The sequence below is a fragment of the Narcine bancroftii genome, chromosome 5, assembly GCF_036971445.1.
Source record: "Narcine bancroftii isolate sNarBan1 chromosome 5, sNarBan1.hap1, whole genome shotgun sequence".
NCBI classification, from domain to species: domain Eukaryota; kingdom Metazoa; phylum Chordata; class Chondrichthyes; order Torpediniformes; family Narcinidae; genus Narcine; species Narcine bancroftii.
Genome location: NC_091473.1, coordinates 59,232,653 through 59,251,119, shown reverse-complemented (window position 1 = coordinate 59,251,119; position 18,467 = coordinate 59,232,653). Strand labels below are relative to the sequence as shown.

The window sequence follows — 18,467 nt, the reverse complement described above, 5'->3', positions numbered from 1 at the left end:
TTGTCTTTTAAATGGGGTATTCTTAATGAAGTAATATTAATTAGGTATTGGAACAATGAGTCTTGGTCAACCGGAAAAGTCGCATATCTGAAATCCACAATCCCCACAGATGCCAGATAATGGGGATTCTACTGTAATAATAAAAAGCCCATAATGTTTTGTACACATTGTAAAAACTCTAAAATGCTGGAGGAACCCAGCTGGTTTATTCAGCATTGAATATCTTTTTGACAAGATATATTGCTGACGTTTTGGGCCTGAGCCCCTTCTTGAAGGAAAAATCAGAAAAGGCAGAACCAGGATATATCAGAAAGTCTCAGAATTCAAACAATGGGGGAGGAATCCAAAGCAATAAAAGCAATGTTAAATGGATATGATGAGGGTCTAGGTGGAATTTATGATGTCTGGGTGAAATGAGTCAGGCAATGGAGAGGAGATGATGGTGGGTGGGGGGGGGGGGGTGGTGGTGCTGGGGGAAGAAATATTTTTAACAAAAGCAAGAGAAGTCGATATTAATGCCATCTAGTGGAGGGTGCCTTGTCAGAAGATGAGGTGTTGTTCCTCCAATTTACGGATGGTATCAGTCTGGCAGTACATGAGGCCATGGACAGACAAGTTGGCAAGAGAGTGGGATGGAGAATTGAAATGGGTGACCGTGGGGAGATCCACATTATTGCGGCGGACAGAGTGGAGGTGCTCAACAAGAAGTGATCTCCCAATCTGTGTCTTGTCTCTGATGTGGAAGAGACCACAGCAGGAGCACCAGATAAACCAACTGAATTCATCCACCATTTTGGTGTTTTTACTACAATCACAGTGTCTGCAGCTATCGTGCTTCTCTCATGCTTTGTGATGTTCTTAGAATGGTATTTTTCAATTCAAAACACCTGAGACCGTCCCACATAAATTTGCTTTAATGGACTGAAATTGTTGAACCATTCTTGCAAAAAAAATTGTTCATTGATTTGTGGTTTACTTTTAATTTATAAGTAAATAACCACATGATTATTTATTACACCTGGTTTAGTTACTCTACTTGTGGATTCTTTGTTACCATATTGTTTTTTCTCCCTATTTTCTGATAATTATCAGAACATCAGAAAGAATTTTGACATTTGCATTATTTCAGCAGAAATGCATGATTTTTTGAGGAAACTGTCAAACTTATTTTGCAATTGGTGTGGGAATGGCTGATGTGATCATTAATCTTGAAAAGGTATCCAAAAACAGCATGTGCTTCATTCTGTTTCTCCTTCCTACTTACTCTGTTAAGTTTTTTGTATTTGTCATTGTTAATGCTTGAATACTTTTGAAGTAACTTTATGCCAACGACTGAAACAATCTTGAATGGACAAACTCCTGAACATCCAAGTCTATAAAGATAATTGGGCTTGGTAAATGTAATCTTAAATGTTCGAGTGTGAAAACAAGTTGATTAAGTTGTCTTTCTAGCTCAACATGTTTATATCGAATCTTGGATTGTTGATGCTTACCAGAGGATACTTTTTGTTTATCACAATGATGTTTGCACTACCCACTACCTCATAATGCATGTACATCAAACTACTTGCACTTGTCCCTAAATTTAAATTGTACATGGGAATCGTCTTTAAACTAACTGTTTCTTGTCTGGAAGATGGGTTTTAATTAATGGCTTTATTGAAAAGTATTTGTGTGATTTCTTCATTCATTGGTTTGAGGGCTGGAAAATATTTTGTATGGTTGAACCCTGTTAAGGTATTTTGATGGGAATAGCCATAAATAACATCATGACTTACTATTCATCTAGTCTTTCTGGATTGCAGGCTTCTGAGGTTTATTTTTGCTTAATAACTGAAAGGCACCATCCTTTAAATTAGGACTCCAATGTTTTTTGATCAAGATTGCTGCATCTGTTGTATTCTTACTTGGTTTCCCTTTCTTCCTAATAAAATGGAGTTCTCCAATGCAATGTGCTGATTTTCTTGACCAAACTTGGTGAAAGGATTTTTTGGTGTTGACTTGATGTGCTTTGCATGTTTTGTCTTTAAATAGCTGAAATCAGTGAAGATGTATGCTTCAGCTAATGTTAAAATGAAATTAATTTCAAAGAAGGTGAGAAATGACTTAAATGTCTTTGCCAACCTTCAAGCTATTTGACAGATCCATGGCTTATTCTAAGAATTCTAAATATCTGGAACGCTTATGCATTCTGTTATTTTGATATTTAAATGCTTCAGAGCTCAACATTTGAAGGAAGACAGAAATATTTGAGAATAATGGTACTGTGACTTTTTAATGGCATGTTGTGATCAACCTTAACTGTTACTACTCTTACTGATGTATTTTTCTCCCTTTCTCGCTTCAGATGTTCATCAAATACATAAAGGTTAGCATTAATAGAAGTTAATCATGGATTGGAAGTTTCCTTTCCAGAGAAACTGCAAGCATGCATGAAGTACGGCATTGCATGCTTTTATTAATGAATTAATGTGCATTGGCAAAACTAACAAATTAAATAAATCCTACTTTTAAGTGCAAAACCACTCCAACTGGGAAATCTAATTTATTGCACTGGTTTTGAATATCATTCTGTTTTAATACCTTAAGAACCCTTTGTGAAGTTTGGTGAAAATCTAATAAGTACATTGCTTTCAGTGAAGTACCACCCATCTCGGATTTCAGATTTATTGTCAGAGTACATATATGACATCACATACAACAATGAGATTCTTTTTTTCCTGTGGGTGTGGCAGAATTACCACTAATTGGTAGAGCAAATAAAAACTACACAGCGTAAACAAGTAAACAATCTGTGCAAAACCGAACAAGAAGAAAATCAATAAAATGCCCAAGTAAGAGTCCTTAAGTGAGTTTCTAATTGAGTTTGTGGTTGAGGAGTCAAAACACTTCACTGTTGATGTAAGTGCTACTGATTGATAGTCATTAAGGCAGGTTACTACACTCTTGGTATGATGGATGCCTGTTTGAAACAGGTGGGTACCACACCTTGCTGGCGTGAGGTATTGAAGATATCCGTGAATACCTTGGTAAGTTGATCAGCACAGATTTTTAATACTCGGCCAGATATTCCATCTGACCTGGATGCTTTCCTTGGATTCACTCACCTGAAGGCAGCATGCATGTCACCCTCAGATATGTACAGGATTCGATCATCGGGATGTGGGGGTGTGGTAAAGCCTATAAATTAAAACTTGGACTTCCAATGCTATTACTGGAGTTATAGCACAAAAGAATGTAAGCTTAATATGCAAAATACTGCTCTGGATCAAACAGTAATAAATATGGAGTAGCCTCCAAATTTGCCCTGCAATAGTATTATTTTCTAAAGAAAATAATGGCTGGTCTTTACATCAAGTAAAGAAAAATCAATGCTGAACCTTTGTTATTTCACAGTGAGTGTGCAGCCAAATAAATTAGTTTATTCCAAGTCTTGTATAAAAAAAATAATGCAGTGTTTTGATTATTCTTCACATCTGACTAATCAGTTTTCTCAAACTAGTTCTTTTTGTCAACTATTGGAAATAGGTGCCTCCTTTGGAGCATAGTTTCAGTACCTGTTGGATTTTCATCAAACTTAAACCCGATATAGTCCTCAGTTAATTTTTAAAAAATTGTCTGAGTACCATCAAGCATCTGATTATATATGGATAGCATCAAAGAATACAATTTTTAACTGAATACCTTCAATTGTGTCTGTATTACTTTTTGCGTTTTTGTAAGGAAACTGATTTTATTTTATAAAACTTTTGATCTAAACAAGTTTAATTATATTAGCTAATTAATAATGTGCTCATTAATGACAAAAACAATTGTGTAGTGTCTTGCACCCCTGTAATTCTGTTTAAATTGAAGCATGCTAAGATTTTATAAATTATAATTGTTAACTGATTTCTGTCTCCAGTTATTACTGAACTCTTTACATGTTGAAAGTCAATTTGATACAAAAAAAATCATGGTCTGACTCAGTAATATTTTCCATTGCTCAGATCTTGCAGCTTCCAGTAAATGTATTTTTGAATTATTTTGTTTCTTGTTCTTTCGGCATCTAATTGTAGTGGATGCTTAATGTTTGTTGCAAAGGCCATTAAGAGTATTTGAGTTTTCAAAGTGCACAAAATGAACAGGTGTCAATTTGTGAGCAATTAGCTTTTTAAAATTGTTCAGAATATCTCTGTGCTCTTTGCGCTTATTTATTTTGTTACAAGTTGTAGAATTGGTTATGGATCTTTTGCAGATGTTAATTTTATCTTTTCACAAGTTGAAACATAGCAACCCTGCATTTTAATTCACCACGCCGTTTCTGCTCTTTATAGTTTTGTCTGTATTTTCTTCCTCATGAATGGATATTTTTGGAAGATATTTTTACTCATTTTTCTCCCAACTTGTTGAATGGTAGGTATTCATTTGGCATTTGCTCTTTTTGTAGGTAGAATTGGTATCGCACTTTGGATCAGAGCATTTTTGTCCCCTTAGCCTTGTAAGGTAAGCTTGCAGTTGAGATTTACTCAGTGCATAAATCAGTGTTGCCTTATTCATACAAGTAAAATCACTTTTCACCTTGAAATATTCCAGGCATGGTTTTGGGGGAAATGCACAACATGGAACAAAGGAAGCATTTAATGCCTGTTTCACTAGTTGTAATTGCTGAATCAAAGTTGGGGCAGACGAAGGAAAATGGTTAAAATGCAATATTTTTGTTTCTGTAAGCCGAGTTTAGTGTCTGCCAAAATGTCTTTTAAAAATAATTAAAATTCAATATGTAGAAAATAGTTTGTATGTTTAGTTTTGTGTAAATATGGTAATAAAATCAAACAGGCAAAATGTTTTCAGCTACATTTTACTAATGTTGAGAATTATTCCAACTCTCAAGGCCTAAAGGAGAGAAATTTTGAATTTTCAACAAAATAATTAATTTGTTCAGTTTTTAAATTTATTTTTGAATGCTGTCAACTATTGTAAATGCCGAAATGAGCTGTTTTTTTATGTGCAATTTTTCTATTTGTAATGCAAGACATGTTATCAAAAACTCACCAAAATGCTAAACTCAAAGGCCTTGAAGATGGAGACCTAGCTCTTGAAAATTGTCAGAACTACAAATCAAAAGTGGAAAACCGAATTATGTCACTGAACAGCTATTTAATTATGCAAATTATATGTAACTTTTTACTTCACAGAATCTGGACTAATATTTAAGTGCAATATGTTGTTGCTTTTTTAGTGATCATTGGGGCAAAAGTTGAATTCTGCATATACTGTTTTTTGCTAATTATTTTTTTCTGCTTTTAAAATAAACTGAACATTTTTGTGTTAGGGTATTTGGTACCAGCATGGTGGAGGAATACGAAGAAATTGCTGAATCTCAGTACAATACAGAACGCCGAGAATATCTCGATGAAGATTATGGTATGAACATTTTAATGATATTTTCTATATCAATATTATTGGATATTTTCAGTTGAAGTTGTCCAACTTTAAGTTTTGTGTTCTGTGTTAGTTTCAAGTACAAAGTTTTTTTTTGATAAGCCAGGAATTTTACAATGCGTAACTGCAATATGCTACATTTCTTTGACAATTTGATCCCAATTTCAGGCTAGTATTTCAATACAAGCTCACCAATTAGGTGGGTACCCTGTCCATACTTCCTCCCATGTTGTCTTCGGTGGGGACTTTGATATTTCTCATTTTCATTGTCTTGTTTTCTCCATTTGAGAATACCAACTTTCTTATTATTTCCTCAACCAAAGATTCATCATTAGCAAGTTTGATTGGATCCATTACATGTCCTGCATTTCTATTCCAACTTTCTGCATGGGAAGCTCTTGGCTGGCCCAATTCTCCTCAGCCTTGTCCTTCTCTTATTCCCCGGTTCCTTTAGCCTCCATTGATATCCATTTACCACATTTTCCAGGTAAAGAGAGAAAGTTACAAATCTGCATTGCTATTTGCAATGTGGTCTTATCTGTTTTGGGTGATGACATTGCAGAATATTCAATCCACAAGTGCAAATTTTTTTATTAATCTGTCACTCATCTATTTAATTCTCCATTGAGATGCACTCTAACTTTGCTTTTGCCTCCTACAGCACACAGATTCAAGGAACAGCAAGCCAACTTTTGAGAAAACAATTTTTTTGCCGAATGTTCAGTTTAATAATCAGACATTTTAAAAATATTTATACCATCCATAGAATTTTTTTTTGGTGACTTAAAGTTCAGCTTTTCTAATTTAGGTCTTCCCTAATTTTTTTTCTTGTCTCATTTTTCTGCCTTTCACCATCATTCATTTTTGTCCTGTCTTCTACCTTGGCACATATCTTCCCTTTTGTTCTTGGCCCACAGTTGTTTACTGCCTATTTATTGACCTGGAGGGAGAGCAAAATGTAAAACATCCAAATTTGCAGATGATACAAAAAATAGCTGGAGCAGCATGTAGAGTAGGACATGGGAGTTCTGCAATGGGATATAAACGAATTGAGTGATTTGGGGAAAATTGTAGCAAATGGAATTTAATTTGGTTTAAGTTTGAGGTCATGCACTTGGTAAAGAAGAATGTATGATCAGATTATTTAAAGGGAGAGAGGATGAAAATTAGTGCAGTTCAGAGGAATACAAGTGTTTAAATGCAGGAATCACAATGTTAACAAGCTGGTCCAACAAATAGTTGAGGCAAATGGCCCTTATTTGGAATAGGAGATTAAGGTTGGGAACATTTAGTTACAATTCTACAAGGTGTGGGTAAGGCTACACATAAAATACTATTCTGTTTTGGTTCTTTTACCCTTTTTCAAAATATAGATGCCATTGAATGCTGGTCCGAAGTTGACTTTCCAGATTGCTTCCTGGATGAAGGAGTTGTCCTCTCAGGCTAGACAGTTTGGGTCTGTATTCCTTGGAGTGCAGAAGAATCAAGATTGATTTTATTCAAACATATTGGATCCAAAGCGGGCTTGATTGATACTATGATGCTTCCACAAGTTGGAGAGTTGTGAAAAATGAGCAGCTGCTCAAAAACAAGGGAGCAGTTATTTTTAAACTAAGTTTTATAGAAATTTGAAGCTAGTGCCCCCAATGGTGGTGGAGGCCACGTCATTAGTAGATGTATTTAAGGTGCAGATGGATGAGTATATAAAAGATCAAATAATTGAGGGTTATGTGGAACTGGCTCATAAAGAGGAGCTGAGGCCAGCAAAGATCAGCTATGATCATTTGAGTGGTCTGACAGGCTTGATTGGTCTGGTGACATACTCCTATATTTTTGTACATTTTCTTATTTCCAGCCTTTATTCTTGTTCTTACAGCAGTGTATTGACTTCAAAATGCTTCTCGTGTTGGTTTTTGATTTTCAGCACCCTCCATGATTTTCTTTTGTAAGCAGTAATATTTTAGCCTTGTCCATTGTCTGGATCTTTACCAAATATCCTGAAAAATGAGAGGAACCTGTTGTATTCTTAGAAAAGATGCTTTAATAAAACTAATATGGGGTTTGCACAGTTTAAAACACCACTAACTGGAGTACAAATATAATAATGTTAACATTGAATACATTAAACATGCATAACAAACAAATTAGCTAGCCCTTATGTTCTTACTCAGTCTCTTCTCAATTCTATCTTGTCAGTTATTTGAGATAGCTTGCAATTTCTTCTTTCTGTGTACTGCTCTCATTGTGTTTATAGTGATGAAGGATTAACAAATACTTTGCAATTACGATGGGTTGCTTTCTGTTTGTTACAAGATGACTGAATTTTACGCTTGTTTGTGTGTTCATTGAATATTCTTCCACACATTGGATGGATGATTTGAAATTGAGGGCAAACCAGCTTAACGTTTTAATTTATTAATTTTATTTTCCAGTTTTTTAATCCTGGCAAAATAATTGTGTGTTATGGATGGGGTAGAATTTAAAGTCCTTTTTGTGAAAAGTATGGAAATGCAAAGACTTGAGGCTTGACATTTTTTTAAAAAGCGTGAGCTGCATGACATGGTGAGAAGAATGACTGCCTGGGTTCCATTCCTATGCAACATTACTCCTTCCACTTCTGTTTTCTCCTTCCATTTTACTTTAATCTTGATCCATATTTTTAAACATTGCAGCTTTCTTTTATTTCCTAATTATGCTTGGGTTTTGGCAATGTGGAATTGCAGGAAATGATGCTATGAGTTTGGGCTCATAAAAATGCTTGCAGGAATTTTGCTTTTTTTCTTGGACCAAAACAGATGCTGTAAGAATATAGTAACATGTAACAATAAACATGTAACAATAATATGAAAATCATAAGCAAAGTTGTGACAATTTTGGCACCCCTTCAACTAGCGATTGATGGACACGTTGCTCTCTAATAATATTTGCATGTAGCTGTTGTGAAAATGTTTGTATGTCATTGCTATTAAACAGATTATCCACTGGATTACGGTACTCGAGAAGAAAAATCATCAAAAAATCTACTGGGTTCAGCCACAAGTGAGTCTTTAAATGTTTTTAAGGACAGATTTGAAAAGTTGTGACGACAGATCCATAGCCATTGATTTTATAATGCCTTTCTGCTTCTCTTCGCACCTTGCCCAGCCCCGACACATGGTTAATTGTGCCTCCTTTTTTTAGTTCTTTATTCATTTTGTCATTTTAATTGACTTTCTCAATGATTTGAAGTCAAGTGGCCCAAGTTGATAGATGCAATGCTTATTTTAATCTTGTCTAGACCTTTAACAAATTATGATACCCAAATTCCAAGCTGATAAAAATTTGCAAGTGAGGAGGGAGAGTCTTAACTTGTGAGGCTAATTTTTAATTTTTTTTCTATTTGTGGGTGTTGCTGGTGAACACTTATTGAATATCCCTAAATAGATAACACAAGGATTGCATTTGTTCAGTAGTATGTTGGTAGAAAGTTCCTGGCTTGGCCACCATTATTGTATTTCAAGTTTGGATTTGCAAAGAATCTACAATTCTCGTGTACTTGAGCATAAGACATAATACATAGTTTGTAGACACTCAGCAAGTCATGCAGCATTTCTGAAAAAGAGCTCAGGCCTTAAACGTTCACTGCATTTTACAGTACTTCCTATGGATGCTCTTTCTCTGTCACTTGTGTACAGCACTAGTCCCCAGCATTTCCTGATTTTCTTGTTTACTTCACTTTGAACAGGACATGTTTCTGTGGTGAGATGTAATTACACCACTAGGTCACCAGGGGTCATCCCGGTGACCTTGTATATAAAGCAGTCCAGAGCTACAGTCTAGCCTTCCAGGTTCCTCTTGCAGAGAGACAAGACCTCTTAGTGTACATATTAGTTTATTAAAGCTGTCTTATACTCGCAGTGCTGGTGTGGTTATTGTCAGTACAATTTATAGAATGTCGTAGTTAAATGTAGACAGTTTCAAAATGTGTAACTGGGGACTGTTCTGATTTCAACAGAGACTATGTTAGATGTCGAGAACTTAAAAATAAAAAGATTCTGTTTAGGGTCTCAGTAACCCGAGATCACATTCAACAGAGGACAGTTGCCATTTGTCCTTGACACAGAACACAGACATTGTTTCAAAAATAGATCTCGTCAAAACCATATTGCTCTCTTTGTTTGTAACAGTGTGTTAATTGGCCTCATCAGACTGAAACCTATAATTTTCAAAATTTTTTTCGTTTCAAAGTAAATATTTGGAGCTATATACTTCCAGCAAACATTATTGCAGGGGTCCAAGACTCAGCTTCACTGCTTTTACTTTTAACCAAAAAGGGTAAAAAATTCTAAGTTGAATATTAAAAATGGAAATATTACATTATAACTTCTATCCTTGAATATTTAAGAGGAAGGGGCAGTGGTATAGCTATGTTTTCATGTTAGGGGGAGTGTGAGCACATAAAAAAGCACCCTGATCACAGCTGTGTGCATGTGCATATGCACACACATTTTGAAAACAGCGCACAAAGGAAATTAATGGGCACACATCTACGATGCATACAATTTTAAATTCACTATACATTTTTATTTTGTATTTAACAAAGCAACTACACCAGGCTCTTTCATCTAGGCTTCATTCTATCAAAGCTTAGGGTTGCATCAAGAATGTTCCCCCCCCTCCACTGTAAGCCCTCCCCCTTCCCACTCTCTCCCACCTAAAGTCCCATTTTCCTCCCTCCCCAACCAAACTCCCTTCCATCTTTTCTCTTTGTCCAGCCTCTTCACTCTCTCTTCCCTTTTTTATATCCTCCCTCCACCTCTCCCCATTTCGCTGCCCAACTCATCTGCCTCTCTTCCCTCTCCAACCCATCCCCTCTGCCCGCCATTCTCTCCCACCAAGCATGCCCAAATGTCATGAGAAAATTAAAATCTTCACTAGGACACCATAAGACATAACATGGCTCATTTAATTTTGATTTACAGTAGGCCTTCAGCTGACCACCAAATCCAATACTTGCCTTGACTGCATATACCTTATTCTTTGGGTGGTTTTTCTGAGCCAGGTACATTTTACTGAACGCCCCACGGCTGGATGTGTTTGATGCTGGGGGCTGCTGGCACCTTGATTGACTTTACAGGAGGCACGGCAGGGCAAGCGTCATCGTTGCTGGGAACATCAATTTTCCAGTTGGATTCCACAGACCATTCCCTGCTGTTCCAATTGACCATTGGCACATGTCTTGCGGCTCGCTGTGGAGTTGCTCTACAAAACGTTTTTAAAAGTTCTGCTGGAGTCCTTCATCAAATGGCTCACTTACAGTTGACTTTGCACTTCAGTGAGATATCTGGCTGGTATTGGTACCAAATGTTAATAATGGAATGCACTTTAAGAATTACTTTGATATCATTTGTTGAAGACTTGTTGCTCTCTGCTTTTGAGAAGTGTGATCAGGCACGGCTGAAGCTGCTTCAATGAGTCTTGTGGAGAGGCTTGCCTGCAGCTGGAATTGGTGTTACCAGTGTGTCCATGATAGTACAGCATATCAGTGTTTTTTTGCAATAAACTAGCATAGTTTTCCACAGAGTCCACAACAAAATTTTTATTTTAGTTATGGCCATTTATCAAACAAAGCTAGATTGAGATCTTGTGTAAATCTAGCACAATGATTATTTGAATAAAATCTGTTTCAGAAAGCTTTGAGTTAGGTTGAGTTGGTGTCGCCTTTTATTCCCACACCACTTTTCCCTCCAAGTCTCAAGGAAATGTCAATGTGCACTTGGAAACTGACATTCTTGTTTCTTCTATGAATTCAAAGTATCCATAGAGCTCAGTGTGGGCATTTTCATGTCCTGCTTTAACAGACAGGGATAGAGTTGTGTACCAGGCATGTGATGGAATGTTACTTGTTACCATCGGCAGGATCCAAAGGGTGCAAAGTTGGGTTATTTTATTCTGGTTGGAGTACCGCTTATCATCGAAAAGAGACCCACAACAGCTGACTGAAAATCACTATAAGGATTAAAAAAGGAAAGATCAAAAATTTGTGATTTGATAATTTTTTTTGAAAAAAACAAAACTTTCATAAATTGCAATAGTTGCAATACCTTTTTAGTAGATCCAGTACTAAACTGAAGAACATTTACAATGCCCTCCTGTGTTTCCATTGCCACTTCGAGAAAAGAATGATAGTCCCGTTACAACTGGAATATAACATAGACTAGTGATTGCGTCTGCTTTCGGCATTATGAAATTTAAAGTCATTATCTCGTCAGTTCGTGAGGGAGGAGGGAAAGAGCTGGGTGTGGATAGGAAGGAGTGAATATGTGGTGTGGGATGGTCGGGGGTACTGCCAGGCTGGAAAAAGGCAGGGGGAGCAGTTGCTCCATTTCTCCCCCCACCCCAGCTACACCCCTGGGAAAGGAGTCTATGTTCTTGTACAAGTTGAAGCCCTGCTTTAATTTTTTTTAAAACTAGTTTATAAATTGCTGAGGACTGTACTAATCTGATTTGTCATCTCTATTGTGTGATTAAGAATCTGTTCAAATTTATATCAAACATGCAATGTGACACCCAATGAAAGAACTAAATTAAAGGGCACTGCAATTGACCAAATTAGTTCCAGTTTAAGGCATTCTTTTATCTCATCTGAGGTAGGGGAAGGGTTCTTGTTTGGTTAGGTGATAAAGGTAGTATCAAGTCTTTTCTGTGTTGCTTGTTGTCATGTGACAAGTTTGCATGCTCTTTTCTGATCAGACATAGTATTGGCATAGATCTGGTGGATCTAGCAGCTGCCAAGTCTCCAGAATTTGAAGTCTGTAGAATTTGAAAAGAACTTGGTAAATTTGTAAACTCCATAACTGATCAGCTGAATAGTGGACAAGCTGAATGGACCAGATACCCTGTCTGCATTGTTTCCTATAACTGTACATTCTTGGTCTGCATCACGCTGCTTGCACTGTTAAGACTTTTTTGAAACCAGATGAGCTTTTTATTTTGAGTTTGTCTGATTTTTGGCTCGGGCATGCTTTCAGAGTTTTCATGGTTGGTTTCTCATAAAATATTGTTTTCTGCTGCTTAACAGCATGCACAGCTTACTGTTTAACATTTATTTTGCTACAGATGTTTATTCTTGATTTCTTTTGCTGTTTTTGCGGTCTATTTTGAGTAAGTTTCTGAACAAATTGTTAATTTTTGCTCTTTTATATTATATAAACTGTTTTCATTTTTGTATTGTCACTGAAGCAAATGATCAGTAATAGCTACACTGGGGAAAATGTAGTCTGACTTAGTTAATCAGTAGAAGTGTATCACCCCGTGATACAATGAATATGCCAAAGGCAGTAAAATTGGAAATGTAAAGATTAAGGTGAGAGGATTTTTTCTTGCATCGAAGGTATGCAAAAATGTTTTCACTGTTTTGAGCTAATATACTCACTGAAGTGCACGTTTCAGAATACTGGTGACTCTAAAGTTTGAATTTTGTCTGGGATCCCTCACAATTTTTGATTTTTTTGCAGGCTTTGCAAAGACCAAATAGTGTCAGCTTGTTTATTGAATAACAAATTTATCTTTTCAACGGGATATCATTTTCAAAAATTCTCTATCTGGTTCCATACCTGCCATTTTATATAAAGTCTATTGATAAGTGTTTGCATCAAAAAGTTCTGATTTTTGAGAAAGAGTAGGAATGTTTTTCAAAAAAAAAAATTAATTCTCCAAGGTCATTTGTGTAGGTGCTCATTTAAAATTTTGTGAACTTACGACACTGTATATTGCTGACCCGAGGCATTTTTATTTGAATTCGTTCCTCATTGTTTAGGTGTTGTGTGGGAATTTCTTTTGTAAAGTGGATTTTTTCCATTTTAAAATGTTTAACATTTAGTAATTATGCATCTGCAAATATAGATGACATTTGCTAATAAATCCAGCAACACAAATTTAAATTGTATGTGTTACTGCTTTGAGTTTTGGAGCTGGTAGTTAAGCAATCCAGGTGCTTGGGTTGTTTTTTAAATATATTTTATAAATTTTAAATCATATAACATTAATTATAACATATTCATACAGATATTATATAATTAAGTAACCCCCCCCCCCCCAATCTCTCACATCCACCCAACTAACACTCTCCCTCCTCCCCTTCCAACTACAAAGAAAGGAGATCATTATTTAAAAACAACAGTAATCATCTTTTTAGCTGCAAAAACCAAGACACCACTGGAGCAGGTTGAGAGATGAATCTTCAAACCAAGAATTTTTAAATATGGGCTCTATACTTTAACAAAAAAATGATATTTATCTCTCAAAAATTATATTTTCTAAAGGAATACAGGATTTTATTTCAGTATGCCACCTTTGCATTCCTAAAACTAATCAGATTTCCAATTAATTGCCAAACATTTTTTGGAAACGGCCAAAGCTAAACGTAAAAATTCAATTTCATACATAGTCAGTCTTAGCCCTAAAACAATCGACTTAATGTCCCCTAGTAAAAAAACAGCAAAAAACAGCATTGGATCAAACATAGATTTTAATACCGGCTCCAAAAATAATTTAACTTGTAACCAAAAATTCTTAACTTTAGAACAAGTCCAAGTCGAAGGTGCTTGAGTTGTTGAAGTGAGCATGAGAGAAGGAGATAATTACAAGTGAGTGCTTTTTGCTCTTCAGCAATCTTTCATTTCTGCCAAGTGATGGAATGCACATCCAGACTCACGTGGAAACTGAAGGGTGCTTCGTGCCCTTCAACCACAGGCACATGAAGAATCATCAAATGTAGTTCAAATTTATCTGAAATCAGAATGGATTTTCTGCAAGGCAGTGTTTAGTGGATGACAAGTTTTGGGAAGAACGTATTTTTAAAGTGTTTGCAGATTGGTTGAAGAACCCAGACAGTTAATACATTCAGAAGATTATTGAAGTTGTATCGAACCATAGAACATTACATCACTGAAACAGGGCCTTTCATCGGCACTGAACCATTATTTTTGCCTAGTCCCACTGACCTGCACCTAGTCCATAGCCCTCCAAACTGCCACCATCCATGAACCTGTCCAAATTGTTCTTAAATGTCAAAATTGAGCCAATATTCACTATTTCAGCTGGCAGCTTGTTCCACACTTTCACCACTGTGTGAAGAAGTTACCCCTCTTGTTCCCTCTAAACTTTCCCCTTTCAGTCTTAACCTTTGTCCTCTGGTTTGTATCTCCTCAGTGGAAAAAGCCTACTTACATTTACTCTGTCTATCCCTCTCATAATTTTAAATACCTCTATCAAATCTCTCTTCATTCTTTGACACTCTAGGAAATAGTCATAATTTGTTTAACCCTTTACTGTATCTCAGTTCCTGAAGGCTGGGCAACATCCAAGTAAATCTTCTCTGCACTTTTTCTATCTTATTGATGACTTTCCTGTAGTTAGGTGACCAAAACTGCACACAATACTCCAAATCTGGCCTCACCAATGTCTTCTACAACATTAATATAACATCCCAACTCTGGTACTCAATTCTTTGATTTATGAAGGCCAATATGCCAAAAAGCTCTCTTTACAATCCTATCCACCTTTGACACTACTTTCAGCGAATTGTGTTCCTGTATTTCCAGATCCCTCCTCTGTTCTACCTCAATTCTATTGTTTGTCCTTTCTTGGTTTATCTTTCCATTTCTCTGCATTAAATTCTATCTGCCATTTTTCTTTTTTTTTCCAGTTTGTCCAGAACCCTCTGCAAGCTTTGAAAGTCCCCTTCAGAGTCCACAATGCCTCCAATCTTAGTGTTATCTGCAAACTTGCTGCATTTTAATCCAGATCATTGATATAGGTGACCAACAACAATGGTCCCAGTGCCGATCCCTGGGGCACCCCACTGGTCACATCCCTCCAGTCTGAGAACCAATCATCCACTACCACTGTCTGGCTTCTCCATCCAGCCATTGTTGAACCCAGTTTACTAACTCACCATGAATACCGAGTGTCTGAACCTTCCTGACTAACCTCACATGTGGGGCCTTGTCAAAAGCCTTTCTAAAGTCCTTGTAGACAGCATCCACAGCCTTTCCTTCATCCACTTTCCTGGCAACCTCCTCAAAAAATTCTATAAGATTGGTTAAACACGACCAACCACACACAAAGCCATGTTGACTATCCCTAATCAATTTCTGGCTATTCAAATAATTGTATATCTGATCTCTTAGTGTTAAAGTCAGCCTGCGCTGTCAACAAAAAATACAGCAGAGAATTGCAGAATCAGTTTATCGTTCAACAGTGGTAATGCTAGTGGGAGTAAGGGAGCACAAGGAATAGTTCAGTGACTCTTTCCCAGTACTGAGTCTTTACACATAAAAAGTATCCAGGTGCTGATTTATATAGTCATTTAGATAGATGCAGTTTTATAAGTTCTCACTAATTGGAAACAGTTTCACACTTGTTTTCATTAGATTCCATAGCAGTTCCTTGATCAGTAAACCATTTCATCTGATGCAAGGATCGACAAATAGATAGACAACAGACTCGCCAAGGTAAATAGTGCCTTTGGAAGACTACACAAAAGAGTCTGGAAAAACAACCAACGGAAAAACCTCACAAAGTTTAGCGTATACAGAGCCATTGTCATACCCACACTCCTGTTCGGCTCCGAATCATGGGTCCTCTACTGGCATCACCTACGGCTCCTAGAACGCTTCCACCAGCGTTGTCTCCACTCCATCCTCAACATTCATTGGAGCGACTTCATCTCTAACATCGAAGTACTCGAGATGGCAGAGGCCGACAGCATCAAATCCACGCTGCTGAGGATCCAACTGCGCTGGGTAGGTCACATCTCCAGAATGGAGGACCATCGCCTTCCCAAGATCGTGTTATATGGCGAGCTCTCCACTGGCCACCGTGACAGAGGTGCACCAAAGAAGAGGTACAAGGACTGCCTAAAGAAATCTCTTGGTGCCTGCCACATTGACCACTGCCAGTGGGCGGATATCGCCTCAAACCATGCATCTTGGCGCCTCACAGTTCGGTGGCAGCAACCTCCTTTGAAGAAGACCACAGATCTCACCTGACTGACAAAAGACAAAGGAGGAAAAACCCAACACCCAACCCCAACCAACCAATTTTTCCCTTGCAACCGCTGCAACTATGTCTGCCTGTCCCGCATCGGACTTGTCAGCCACAAACAAGCCTGCAACTGACGTGGGCATTACTCCTCCATAAATCTTCGTCCACGAAGTCAAGCCAAAGAAAAGATATGTTTTAAAGGACATAAATTGTGGCAGGTTTCTTTTAGTATAGTCATATCCAAACATTTCAAATCAGACCTCATTTAAAATGCCAGAGCTCTGCTCACGACAGACAGATCAGGCTCCGAGTACCTTTGCAAAAACTTTGAAGAGTGCCTATAAAGACATCACAAGTAGGTGTTAATTGGACATGCTGTGGAGTAATGGATTATTGTTTTGGAAACCAACAAATGAAGGAACTCGGAAAATTAGGACTGGAGCCACAGTCTGACTGTAGTTGGCTGTTCTAAGAGGTTTTCTCTGAGTAAGAGATAGAATTCAGTTCTACAGTTCAGCAGCAGCAGCTGGGACTAGAACAGGACAAGCTGGCAAGCTTTTGGAAAAAAAACCATTTTGAAGATAGGTTATGAGTTATTTGTTCAGTCTGGTCAAAACCCTTGCGGTCCATACAAGAGAGGACTGGCTGTCTAATGTTTCACTTGAAATAAAGGAAACAGAAAAGGAACTCTGTGGTGACCTGAAAGAAGTTATCATCTGGAAAACCCTGATTAGGCATGTTTCTTAATCAAGGCACTGACGTGGCTGATTGGAAGTAATCACTGTGTCCATGAGCAACAAATCTCTCTGAAACCTGACAAGAACCTTCCTGAGCGGTAACCATTTACTTTTCAAGTATCAAAGCCTGGTGAAATTCACAAATTCTGAGCACAGTATACAGATTGCCTGCAACTAGTGAACTTGGAGGAGTGAGAAGAGAGATTGGATTGTGAATCAAATAACTTTTCTGAACTTGTATACACATTGCATACACATGCTCTTAGAATTAGAAGGGGATTAAGTAAATTAATAGTTATAAGTTAAAGTTTGATCCTGTTTTCATGTTTAAAGATAATTAAAAGCAACTTTTGTTTAAGTAACCATTTGTCTTGGTGAATTTCTATTGCTGCTGGGTTTTGGGGTCCACTGGGCTTATTATAGTATGAAGAAAAGGAAAAGAAAACTAGGCAAACAACACTGGACATATTCCTGAAGAAGCCAGTATCTCTCCAAGAAAAGCCTCAGCTGTGTCTTTCAGGGACTATAGAGTGACAGTTCATCAATGGAGGTTATAGGACCTGAAACTCTTCTAGTGGAACACTGAGGAAGTTGAGAACAGTGATGTGGATGATCCTGAACCTCTGTTAAATTGTGTGTGATATAGGCTAATAGTGTTTTTATAAAAGCTTAAAAAATTGAACAGTTTAATTTATCCAAAGTTCTGTATCTCATATAGTTTTGTTAAGTATGCTATTTGCACATTGCCCACATCACATAACACCCAGTTTCACAGGACAACTTGGCCAGCAATGATGAGTTGGGCAGAAGGTCCTGTTTCCATGTTGTATAGCTCTGACTCTAAAAGGATATTGTCAAGATTGAAACATTTTGTAAAGTATTAGATAGGTTGGGCATTTATTTTCCTTGGGACAGAGGGAGCTGAGGGGAGATTTGTGTGTAAAACAGATATTGTAAATGGGAGGCACTCGCTCTTTTAAAAGGTGACGAGCCTTTCTGCTTGCATCACCCAGAGGGATTGACAACAAGGAGCCATAGATTAAAGTAATTAGAGCAAGAATTACAAGGCTTCAACCTTAACACTGGAAAATGAGATTAATTTCAGTATCTCTTTCCCAACTGACATGTACATTGTGTATGTTAATTTGAACATACAGCACGGTTACAGGCCATTTTGGCCCACTAGTCTGTGCTGCCCACTTACACCCAATAAACTTACACCCCAAGTATGTTTTGAATGGTGGGAGGAAACTAGAGCCCCCGGAGAAAACCCACACA

At 37.2% G+C, this 18,467-nt stretch overlaps 1 protein-coding gene across 12 annotated transcripts in view; it reads left to right on the top strand.

Annotated features, from left to right (window-relative positions):
• suco (SUN domain containing ossification factor) overlaps positions 1–18,467 on the top strand; it is a 131,102-nt gene that overhangs the window by 89,051 nt on the left and 23,584 nt on the right. For 10 of the 12 annotated variants that reach the window (XR_011357546.1, XR_011357547.1, XR_011357544.1 and 7 more), the window contains exons 12-15: positions 2,348–2,368; positions 4,430–4,485; positions 5,315–5,406; positions 8,398–8,463. Coding sequence is in view for 8 of the 12 variants with exons in the window: in XM_069937517.1 (XP_069793618.1) it covers positions 2,348–2,368; positions 4,430–4,485; positions 5,315–5,406; positions 8,398–8,463 (235 nt within the window). In the remaining 4 variants the exon portion in view is untranslated. The remainder of the gene's footprint in view (positions 1–2,347; positions 2,369–4,429; positions 4,486–5,314; positions 5,407–8,397; positions 8,464–18,467) is intronic. The other 2 variants (XM_069937514.1, XM_069937521.1) reach the window with 1 other exon arrangement.